At 40.4% G+C, this 12,969-nt stretch overlaps 1 protein-coding gene across 1 annotated transcript in view; it reads left to right on the forward strand.

Moving 5' to 3' along the window:
- The first annotated feature begins 4,903 nt into the window (after positions 1-4,903).
- LOC139380795 (CERK like autophagy regulator) overlaps positions 4,904-12,969 on the forward strand; it is a 93,140-nt gene continuing 85,074 nt past the window's right edge. The window contains exon 1 of the mRNA XM_071123825.1: positions 4,904-5,380. Within this exon, the coding sequence (XP_070979926.1) occupies positions 5,029-5,380 (352 nt within the window). The 5' untranslated portion in view covers positions 4,904-5,028. The remainder of the gene's footprint in view (positions 5,381-12,969) is intronic.

Consider the following 12,969-nt stretch of genomic DNA (forward strand, 5'->3'; position numbering starts at 1 on the left):
TTTGTTTTTTTTGCCCCTAATTTGTGGAACAAATGCAGAGTTCACAACAGTTAGATGTGCTGGTGCCACTTGGGCAGTTTAAATGATTGATTGAGGACCTCTATGAAGTTGAATGTGATTACATTTATTATATGTTTATTTTGGATAATTGTGTGCTGAATTATATTGTTACATACACGCATACAGTACCAGCCAAAAGTTGACACACCTACTCATTCAAGGGTTTTTCTTAATTCTGACTATTTTCCACATTGTAGAATAATAGTGAAGACATCGAAACTATGAAATAACACATGTGGAATCATGTAGTAACCAAAAAAGTGTTAAACAAATCAAAATATATTTGAGATTCTTCAAACTGAAGTAGTCACCCTTTGCCTTGATAACAGCTTTAAACCCGCTTGGCATTCTCTCAACCAGCTTCATGAGGTTGTCACCTGGAATGCTTTTCAATTAACAGGTGTGCCTTGTTAATAAAAGTTAATTTGTGGAATTTGTTTCCTTCTTAATGCATTTGAGCCAATCAGTTGTGTTGTGACGAGGTAGGGTTGGTATACAGAAGATAGCCCTATTTGCTAACAGCTCAAATAGGCAATGAGAAACGACAGTCCATCATTACTTTAAGTCCCGATAGTCAGTCAATCCGGAAAATTTCCTGAAAAGTGCAGTCGCAAAAACCATCAAGCGCTATGATGAAACTGGCTCTCATGAGGACTGCCACAGGAAAGGAAGACCCAGAGTTACCTCAGAGGATAAGTACCTCAGAGGATAAGTTCATTAGAGTTACCAGCCTCAGAAATGCCTGCCCAAATAAATGCTTCACAGAGTTCAAGTAACAGACATCTCAACATCAACTGTTCAGAGGAGACTGTGTTAATCAGGCCTTCATGGTCGAATTGCTGCAAAGAAACCACAATGAAAGGACACTAATAATGAGAAGAGACTTGCTTAGGCAAAGAAACACGAGCAATGGACATTAGACTGGTGGAAATCTGTCCTTTGGTCTGATGAGTCCCGATTTTTGGTTCCAACTGCTGTGTCTTTGTGAGATGCAGAGTTGGTAAATGGATGATCTCCACGTGTGGTTCCCACCGTGAAGAATGGAGGAGGAGGTGGGATGGTGTGGGGGTGCTTCGCTGGTGACACTGTCAGTGATTTATTTTGAATTCAAGGCACACTTAACCATCATGGCTACCACAGCATTCTGCTGCGGTACGCCATCCCATCTGGTTTGCGCTTAGTGGGACTATCATTTGTTTTTCAACAGGACAATGACCCAACACACCTCCAGGCTGTGTAAGGGCTATTTGACCAATAAGGAGAGTAATGAAGTGCTGCATCAGATGACCTGGCCCCCACAATCACCCAACCTCAACCCAATTGAGATGGTTTGGGATGAGTTGGACTGCAGAGTGAAGGAAAAGCAGCCAAACTGTGCTCAGCATATATGGTAACTCCTTCAAGACGGTTGGAAAAGCATTCCAGATAAAGCTGGTAGAGCGAATGGTAGAGCAAATGGTGGCTACTTTGAAGAATATAAAATATATTTTGATTTATTTAGCACTTTTTTGGTTACTACATGATTCCACATGATGTGTTATTTCAATGTTTTGATGTCTTCACTATTATTCTACAATGTAGAAATAGTAAAATAAAGAAATACCCTAGAATGTGTAGGTGTGTCTACTTTTGGCTGGTATTTTGTGTGTATGTTGTTTCATTATTCTTTTTTTATTGTAATGTTTACAGGGCTCTCTTGTAATATAGATGTTTAATCTCAATGTGACTCCCTGTTTAAATAAAGGTTCAATAAAATAAACAAGAGCTATCTGAAAGCCAAGCCTATAATAAGACACGCCTCCTGAAAATATCCTAAGGATTACATAATAAAAGACCCAGCTGCTAGGTCAACCCAGCATGAGAGTAAAAAATATCAAAATAATGGTTCAATTAACCCATATTTGGGTTATTCACGCAACCCAACTGGTTGGGTCAAAATAATCCAGCGTGTGTTCTGCCCAATATTTACCCACCAAAAAACACAAATTGTTTTATTTTTTAGCAATATGCAATTGGTAGTTACATTCTTGTCCCATCGTTGCAACTCCCATACGGACTCGGAAGAGGCGAAGGTCGAGAGCCACGTGTTCTCCGAAACACGACCCTGCCAAGCCGCACTAGTTCTTGACACACTGCTCACTTAACCTGGAAGCCAGCTGTACCAATGTGTCGGAGGAAACAAAAGTCAGAGTCTATGCGCCCGACCCGCCACAAGGACTCACTAGGACAAGGACATCCCGGCCTGCCAAACCCTCCCCTAACCCAGACGACGCTGGACCAATTGTACGCCGCCTCATGGGTCACCCGGTCAGCTGCGACACAGCCTGGGATCAAACCCAGGTCTGTAGTGACACTTGAAGCACTGCGATGCAGTGCCTTAGACCCCTGCGCCACTCGGGAGGCCCCAAATTGGGTTGTTTTTAATCCAGCATTTTTAAGAGTGTAACATGCTTCAATATAGAAAAATAAAATTAATATTCTTTTGAACTTCTATTATGTTCAGTTTAATGTTTTACAGTGAACTATCCCTAATAGACTCTATGATAATACAGTTTTGCTTAGCATTTTAATAGAAGTTACAGTCAACCTTGTGTCAAACAAAACTACACAACAAAAATTATCTATGGATTTTACATGACTGGGATAATAGAAATTTATCTTTTGGTCACAGATACCTTAAAAAAAAGTAGGGGCATGGATCAGAAAACCATTCAGTATCTGATGTGACCACCATTTGCCTCATGCAGTGCGACACATTTCCTTTGCATAGAGTTGATCAGGCTGTGGAATGTTGACCCACTCCCCTTCAATGGCTGTGCGAAGTTGCTGGCGTGGTTACACGTGGTCTGCAGTTGTGAAGCCGGTTGGACGTACTGCCAAATTCTCTAAAACAACGTTGGAGGTGGCTTATGGTAGAGAAATTAACATTCAATTCCCTGGCAACAACTCTGATGGACATTCCTGCAGTCAGCATGCCAATTGCACACTCTTGCGACATCTGTGGTATTGAATTGTGTGACAAAACTGCTAATTTTAGAGTAGCCGTTTATTGTCCCCAGCACAAGGTGCACCTGTGCAATGATCATGATGTTTAATCAGTTTCTTGATATGCCACAACTGTCAGTTTATCTTGGCAGAGGAGAAATGCTCACTAACAGGGATGTAAACAAATTTGTGCAATACTTGACAGAAATAATATTTTTGTGCATATGGAACATTTCTGGAATCTTTTATTTCAGCTAATCAAACATGGAACCAACACTTTACATGCTGTGTTTATATTTTTGTCAGTGGTGTAAAGTACCTAAGTAAAAATACTAAGTAGTTTTTGGGGGTACAGTTGAAGTCAGAAGTTTACATACACCTTTACAACTCAGTTTTTCACAATTCCTGACATTTAATCCTAGTAAAAATTCCCTCTCCTAGGTCAGGTAGGATCACCACTTTATTTTAAGACTGTGAAATGTCAGAATAATAGTAGAGAGAATGATTTATTTCAGCTTTTATTTCTTTCATCACAGACAGAATGCGTCTCCTTCCTGAGTGGTATGACGGTTGCATGGTCCCATGTTGTTTATACTTGCATACTATTATTTGTACAGATGAACGTGGGACCTTCAGGCGTTTGGAAATTGCTCACAAGGATGAACCAGACTTGTGGAGGTCTACACTTTTTTATCTGAGGTCTTGGCTGATTTCTTTTGATTTTCCCATGATGTCAAGCAAAGAGGTACTGAGCTTGAAGGTAGTCCTTTAAATACATCCACAGGTACACTTTCAATTGGCTCAAATTATGTCAATTAGCCTATCAGAAGCTTCTAAAGCCAGGACATCATTTTCTGGAATTTTCCAAGCTGTTTAAAGGCACAGTCAACTTAGTGTATGTAAACTTCTGACCCACTGGAATTTTGATACCGGGAATTATAAGTGAAATAATATATCTGTAAACAATTGTTGGAAAAATGACTTGTGTCATGCACAAAGTAGATGTCCTAAACAACTTGCCAAAACTATAGTTTGTTAACAAGTAATTTGTGGAGTGGTTGAAAAACAAGTTTTAATGACTCCAACCTAAGTGTATGTAAACGGCTACTGTATCTGTACATGACTATTTATATTTTTGACAACATTTACTTTTACTCCACTACATTCCTAAAGAAAATACTGTACATTTTACTCCATACATTTTCCTTGACACCCAAAACTACTCGTTACAATTTGAATGCTTAGGAGTACAGGAACATTTTCCAAATCATGCACTTGTCAAGAGAACCTCCATGGTCATCCCTACTGCCTCTGATCTGGCAGACTCACTAAACACAAATACTTAGTTTGTAAATGATGTCTGAGTATTGGAGTGTGCCCCTGGCTGTCAATTAAAAAATAAAAAATAATAAGGAAATCGTGCTGTCTGGTTTGCTGAATATAAGGAATTTGATGTATAGCATTTACTTTTGACAATTGAGTACTTTTCCCACCACTGTACATAAGTACATTTAAAACCAGATACTTTTAGACTTCTACTCAAGTAGTATTTTACTGGGTGACTTTCACTTTTACTCAAGTCATTTTCCATTAAGATATCTTTACTTTTACTGAAGTATGACAATGGAGTACTTTTTCCCACGCTGATTTTTGTTCAGTACCTATAGGTTCACAGCTTCTTAAACTGATGTAATGCTCTATCCTTAATAAACGTAGTCGTTATGTATTATTTATCAAAGTAGCAAAGTCATCTTGGTCCCATATGTCATCCATAAGATGCAAGTGAGCAACTTCAAGAAATAAACTATGGAGATGCAGGCGCATGACCGGGAGGGACGGCCACCGGCGCGCGAGGCCGAGGGGGAAGTTTCAACTGGCGGACCTGCCATAATAACCTTACCGTCGCGGGCACGCGCCCACCCAGTAAATAGTCTCCAAGGCACCATTCCGAAAAATAGACTTTACTCTTATCGTATTTAAATCATGTTTGAATCCCCTTTAAAATCAAATGCACGGAACGCTTGGTCAGAGAGCCAGGAGGAAGTGAGCGAAACGGAACCGGTGTCGCCCGTGAGTAAAGAAAACCGTGGGAAGAAGAAGAAAAACAGAAGGCAACAACCACAACAACAAAAAATCGAGAAACGCTCGGTCTCAGCTCCCCAGCTTTGCGGGGAGGAGTCGTTTGATAGGGATGATGAACAGTCAGAGAAACGGTACACCGATTACGACAAACCGATAGTGAGAGGGATTTTTCAAATAGGGAAGAAGAGTCACGACGTCCTTCTGACATCGATGAGGGTTACGTGGAGTCCTATTCAGCCAGAGACCCCTACAGGTGAGCTCACTGTGCCAGACTGCTGGTGTGTTGGTGTCTTCTGACAGTGATGCAGCCGACTGTAGCACTAGCATACAACGGGAGTTGATTCATAAACCATAGTATTTTAACATGAAAAAACAGGTGTTCCATTTTCACAGCTTTAGTGAAACAGAATGTTCATGCATTCGATAAATTCTCATGAAGTGACAATGTCAGAATAAGCTGGATGAACATGTAACTAACCTACAGCTACATGAAACAAGATTAGCCAGTAGCTTCAGTAGCTGACCGGAGAAAATGAGCAACATCAATGACGTAGTGCAGACCATACTTGGCTGAGGCGTCAGCTATAACATTTAAAGAAGGCTTATTAGGCTATTGGCTGGCTCAGCTCTACAAGTGGTCGAATACAATTTAAAATAATGTATTTCGGCCTACAGAAACATAACACAACACAAAGTAGCCTAGTATTTCTTCCAGCAGAACATGTCTGCCTATAAGGCGCATGATATCACTCTCACTTTAAGGTAGATGACCATTAACCGAGCCTCATTATCCTACAGCAGGGGCTGGCCATTGACTGTGCTCTTCCGTTTATGTCACCGTTGACAAGGAGGGATGAAATTGATTTTAGACTTATCTTTGACATAGCTTGACAATTAAAGAAACAGAAGTTTTGAACCATAAAGTTTTGAATATTGATAGGTAGGCTAAGCAACTATAGTAGATTAGCAGCAGTTAATAGGCCTAGCCCTACATCAAATGTTGTAAACAAATACTGTATGTGTAGGCCTACAGGAAGCTAGCTACCTTGTTTAATAACATCAATATTGAATTATCTGAGCTGTTTGCATAGAACCCCCCCCCCCCCCCCCCCCCCCCCCCCCCCCCCACCACCTCCACTGAAATAGATGACTAAAAGAGAGAAAGTGTCCGTTGCCAGAAAGTCATGTGTAACAGATGTGTTGGTAATAGACTCCGTCTCTGACCAGCCGGTCGACTGTTCTGAACACCTAAAGCACGGCATCTGGCGCTACTGTGGGCAGTTAGGATGTGTCACAAATGGCACCCATTTCCCTACATAGTACACTACTTTTTACCAGGGCCCATAGGGCTTCTGTCAAAAGTAGTGTACTGGGTAAAGAATAGGGTACCATTTGGGATGCAACGCTAGAATATGTCCAAGTAAAGGATACTAACACATCGCCATCTGCATCTCCACATTGAAGGATGGATACATGAGACATCGTGATCATCATGGGGTGGTTTAGGAAGCCCCACTTGGTTACATTTTTAACATCCTGAATGTAAATGTATTGTTCTTTTTTAAATGTACAAATATACACATTTGTTTTTAAGATTTACAATTTTACTACAAGTTGAATTATATGAAGATTTACCTCAACACTTTTCTATACAAAGATAACTTTTCATACTTTTAATTTTCACATAAAAATATTAACTTTTCATGATAATCAATTTAAATTTCTAGCAGTTTCTAATGTCCAGTCAGATTTCATAAAAATGATGAAAAGCATCCATAATGGTTGATCCTGAGTTGAAACGTTTCCATCCAAATAAAATCAAGACATCTGAAACATATTGGAGAGTTTGCAATAGACATTCAACTCTTTATGTTGTTGTTTGTTGTTGTACAGTATAGATTTCATGCCTCAAATAATCAATTGCCTAGTGAAAGAGAGAGAAGACTTCATTTAGCTACTTTTTATATATATATTTTTTTGTAGTACTTTTTATCCCTTTTTCTCCCCAATTTTGTGATATCCAATTGGTAGTTACAGTCTTGTCCCGTCTCTGTAACTCCCGTACGGACTCTGGAGAGGCGAAGTTCGAGAGCCATGCATCCTCCGAAACACGGCCTTGCCAAGCTGCACTGCTTCTTGACATGCTGCTCGCTTAACCCGGAAGCCAGCCGCACCAATGTGTCGTAGTCAACACTGTACAGCTGACGAAAGAAGTCAATGTGCATGCGCCCGGCCCACCACAGGAGTCGCTAGAGCTCGATGGCACAAGGACATTGCCACGTCTGATTCGCTGGAAATTCTCGATTTGATGGGTTCTGCCAGATCCTAACAGTGGTCTCAATCATCACATGAAATACAACTTACAGTTGCCTGTATATCTGGCATGCAGAAGTTACCCTAATGTTCAAAGATATACAATGTTGTGGAGTTTTTAATTGACAGAAAATAAGCTTATGTTATTATTGAGGAATAGGTAATACCAGGTATTTAATGAGGTAGCCTACTGATCCTATTCTGAATTCATGTACTTATTATATAGCATGGCAATTCTTTTTGCAGTAAATATTCAGCAGTTTTATCACGCTTGCAATGATATCAGAGGGGGAAGAAAACAGTCTTCATTGTTTGCAGTAACTTCTTGTAATATCGCAAATAGACGTTTCACCGTCACGGAATCTTATCTTTAATAGACAGTATCACCCCATTTCTTATTCTGTATGCATCAACTCACCACAGACAGATAATATTCATAGTGAATTCTAATTCCATGTAAACATACTGAAGTGTTGTGTTTTCCCAGAGGCTCCTACAGATGTAGGATCTTCATTTGAGCCAGTTCGCTATAGCAGAAAAATAATCCTGCAGCAATAGGAAATGTGAATTATTATGTGGATTCTAATTAATGGACATTTTTGTAGGGGTTGATAATATTTTTGCGTGGAAATTATAAACTTAGAAGCACTGACTGATGTTATCTGTGTGATGTACTGTATGAGTTCATGCCTCCAAATCTAATTATATTTGTCACATGCTTCGTAAACTACAGGTGTAGACTAACAACAATGCAGAGTTAAAGATATAAAAAAAATAGAAATAGTGACACGAGGAATAAATACACAGTGAATAGCAATAACGAGTAAAAATAACATGGCTATATACACTGAGTGTACAAAAGATTAGGGTAGGGTTAAACATGAGTCTTACCTTCCTAATATTGAGTTGCCCTTTTGCCCTCAGAACAGCCTAAATTTGTCGGGGCATGGAAATCTTTCCACAGGGATGCTGGCCCATGTTCACTCCAATGCTTCCCACAGTTGTGTCAAGTTGGCTGGATGTCCTTTGGGTGGTGGACCAATCTTGATACACACGGGAAACTGTTGGGCCTGAAAAACCCAGCAGTGTTGCAGTTCTTGACACACTCAAACCCGGTGCACCTGGCACCTACTACCATACCTCGTTCAAAGGCGCTTAAATATTTATTCTTGCCCCTTCACCCTCTGAATGGAACACATACACAATCCATGTCTCAATTGTCTCAAAACTTAAAAATCCTTCTTTAACGGGTCTCCTCCCCTTCATCTACACTGATTAAAGTGGATTTAACAAGTGACATCAATAAGGGATCATAGCTTTCACCTGGATTCACCTGGTCAGTCTATGTCATGGAAAGAGCAGATGTTCCTAATGTTTTGTACCCTTAGTGTACATGGCTATATGTATATACACGTAGCTTAGCGCTTAGAGCGTTGGGCCAGTAACTGAAAGGTTGCTGGTTTGAATACCCGAGCTGACAAGGTGAACAATTTGTTGATGGGCCCTTGAGCAAGGTACTTAACCCTAATTGGCTCCAGGAGCACCGTACTACTATGGCTGATCCCCCCCCCCCTTTTCACTGCACCTATCTGGTGTATGTGACAATAAAACATATTTTGAAAATGTATTTATACCAGCACTGAGTTGATGTGCAGGGGTACGAGTTAATTGAGGTAGCTATGTACATAATGGTAGGGGTAAAGTGACAAGGCAACAGGATAGATAATAGACTGTGAAAGCAGTGTATGTGGTGAGTGTGTGTGGCATCAGTATTCATGTATGCGCATGGTGTGTGTGTGTGTGTGTGTGTGTGTGTGTGTTGGGGCGTCAGTGCAAGCATGTGTGAGTGTGCTGAGCCGTACTCACCATTAGTGATGGGGGGAGAAAATCTATACAGTTACATATCAGAATATTTATTTTGACAATATCGCAATATTATTTTGGCTCTAGTTGGCTGTACCTGCACCAAGACTTCAGTATTATTTTCCTTCATAGTTTGTTCTCCGTCTTATTTTTAAATAGGGAGCCAATTTATTTTCATTTAAAAAATTTTTTTTTAAATGACTGATAAAAACTGTATGTCTGCAGCAGACATGTGGCGGGCAATTGGTTTGAAACACCGAATTGCAATAAAATCACAGTATTGAATCGCAATACATATAGAATCGTGAGAATCGCAATACATATAGAATCGTGAGAATCTCAATACATATAGAATCGTAAGAATCGCAATACATATCGTATAGGCACCAAAGTATTGTGATATCGTATTGTGAGGTCCCTGGCAATTCCCAGCCCTACTCACCACCCTCTGTAGCACCTTGCGATCGAGTGCCTAGCAGTTGCCATACCAAGCGGTGATGCAGCCAGTCAAGATGCTCTCAATCGTGCAGCTGTAGAACATTTTGAGGATCTGAGGGCCCATGCCAAAATCTTTCCAGCCTCCTGACGGGGAAGAGGCCCTCTTCTGTCATGCCCTCTTCACAACTGTGTGGGTGTGTGTGTGGACCATGCTAATTCCTTAGTGATGTGGACACCGAGAAACTTGAAGCTCTCGACCTGCTCCGTTTCCTTTAGTCCACGATAAGCTTTGTCTCGCCGAAGTTATTTCAAATAAATAATCAGAAATATTATGGATTTTAAACATTTAGGTGCATATAAGTGTCTCATCGGCTGAAAGCTTACATTCTTGTTAATCTAGCTGCACTGTACGATTTACAGTAGCTATTACAGCGAAACATGCCATGCAATTGTTTGAGGACGGCGCCCCACATCAAAATGTTTTTCCAACAGGCACAGGTTTCATACATTCACATACTGTATGTTCAATAGGAAACCGATTTTAGCAGGTGCGTAATGTCTTCATGGCACGCGCTAACACAAATTTCCAAGACTGTGTCCTTCTACTAAAACTGATATTTCTTATTTGTTTTTGAAGTTACAAGCCTTGAACAGACTGCTGACACTCTGTGGAAGCCATCGGAATTGCATCCAGGGGGCTAATTTTCAATATGACATTTCTCTTGCATTTCTAAGAGGATGGTCTCTCAAAAAAAAATCTGTTTGGTTTTTCTTTGGATGTTCTCCTACCATATCTATTGTGTTATATTTTCCTACATTATTTTAACATTTCTACAAACTTCAAAGTGTTTTCTTTCCAATGGTACCAATTATATGCATATCCTGGCTTCAGGGCCTGAGCTACAGGAAGTTTACTTTGGACACGTCATTCAGGTAGGAAGTGGAGAAAAAGGGGCCTAGCCCTAAGAAGTTATTAAGTGAGAGGTTGTTATCCTGGCACCACACTGCCAGGTCTCTGATCTCATCCCCATAGGCTGCCTCATTGGGGTCTGTGATCAGTCCTACCACCATCTTGTCATCAGCAAACTTGATGATGGTGTTGGAGTTACCAGTCATGAGTGACCAGGGAGTAAAGGATTGGACTAAGCACACACCTCTGAGGGGCCCCTGTGTTCATGGTGTTGTTACCTACCTGGCCCGTCAGGAAGTTCAGGATCCAGTTGCAGTGGGAGGTGTTCAGTCCCAGGGTCCTGAGCATGGTGATGAGCTTGGAGTGGACTATGGTGTTGAATGCTGAGCTGTAGTCAATTAACAACATTCATACATACATTTGAAGTCAGAAGTTAACATACACTTAGGTTGGACTCATTAAAACTCGTTTTTCAACCACTCCACAAATGTCTTGTTAACAAACTATAGTTTTGCCAAGTCGGTTAAGACATCTACTTTGTGCATGACACAATCATTTTTCCAACAATTGTTTACAGATTATTTCACTTATAATTCACTGTATCACAATTCCAGTGGGTCAGAAGTTTACATACACTAAGTTGACTGTGACTTTAAACAGCTTGGAAAATTTCAGAAAATGATGTCATGGCTTTAGAAGCTTTTGATAGGCTAATTGACATCATTTGAGTCAATTGGAGGTACCTGTGGATGTATTTCAAGGCCTACGTTCAAACTCAGTGCCTCTTTGCGTTCTGTCTCCTAGAGATTAACTTACTTTGCTGCGAAAAGTGCAAATCAATCCCAGAACAACAGCAAAGGACCTTGTGAAGAGGCTGGAGGAAACATGTACAAAAGTATATATTTCCACAGTAAAACGAGTCCTATATCGACATAACCTGAAAGGCCGCTCAGCAAGGAAGACGCCACTGCTCCAAAACCGTCATAAAGAAGCCAGACTATGGTTTGCAACTGCACATGGGGACAAAGGGTCAAATGGGTCTTCTAAATGGACAATGACCCCAAGCATACTTCCAAAGTTGTGGCAAAAAGGTTTAAGGACAACAAAGTCCTCACCTCAATCCTATAGAACATTTGTGGGCAGAACTGAAAAAGCTTGTGCGAACAAGGAGGCCTACAAACCTGACTCAGTTACACCAGCTCTGTCAGGAGGAATGGGCCAAAATTCCCCCAACTTATTGTGGGAAGCTTGTGGAAGGCTACCCAAAACATTTGACCCAAGTTAAACAATTTAAAGGCAATGCTAGCAAATACTAATTGAATGTATGTAAACTTCTGACCCACTGGGAATGTGATGAAAGAAATAAAAGCTGAAATAAATAATTCTCTCTACTATTTTTCTGACATTTCACATTCTTAAAGTAAAGTGGTGATCCTAACTGACCTAAGACAGAGAATGTTTACTAGGATTAAATGTCAGGAATTGTGAAAAACTGAGTTTAAATGTATTTGCCTAAGGTGTATGTGAACTTCCGACTTCAACTGTCGATATTCCTTTTGTCCAGGTAGGTGAGGGCAGTGTGGAGGCCAATAGAGATTGGGCCATCTGTTGGTCTGTTGGGGTGGTATGTGATTTGGAAATGGTGCAGACCACAGAGAGCATGTTGAACAGATAATCTGGTCAGAAGGAATGGTCTTGACTGGATCAAAGAGGACAGTAAAGGCTTTATTATGTTTAGGCTTCTGTATGTTGCTAAGCCCCTGGCTACAGCAGAGACTAAATGGCATGTAAAATATGCCACTTCATTTCTCAAATGCCTCTTATTACATGATAGGCACCTGAGGAAACAAGATCAACTCACAATTTAGAACACAAGATTAGTTAAATTATTAAATCACCATTTAGATTGACACACATAGCATTTGTTTTTTCGAAATGTAATTGTATTTTTTTCACTCTGGCCTAGATATCTTTAGGTTAGGATCAGTTCCTAAGAGAGGGATATGATTTCTCTGGCCAGTTCAGTTGTGGGTAGTCAGATGTTGAAGTGAGATGTATAAATAACCTGTCATCCCCAAATCCCTGAGACAGTTCTAGGCTCATCAGAAACCTCAGTCCCCACTACTGGTCAGCCTGGACAGCCTAGTCCCAGTTTTCTGAGTTTAATTACCCCACAGAGGTTTTTGGTAGTGTCTAAAGAAAGTCTCATTTATTTTAGTCTAGAACAGAGTCCTATTTTGAAACATTAAAATGTATTATGGAATAGAATCTATGCAGTATGTCCAAGCTTGAAAACCAATGAGGATAATTGGGATTTC

Source organism: Oncorhynchus clarkii, chromosome 22, assembly GCF_045791955.1.
Source record: "Oncorhynchus clarkii lewisi isolate Uvic-CL-2024 chromosome 22, UVic_Ocla_1.0, whole genome shotgun sequence".
Taxonomy (NCBI): domain Eukaryota; kingdom Metazoa; phylum Chordata; class Actinopteri; order Salmoniformes; family Salmonidae; genus Oncorhynchus; species Oncorhynchus clarkii.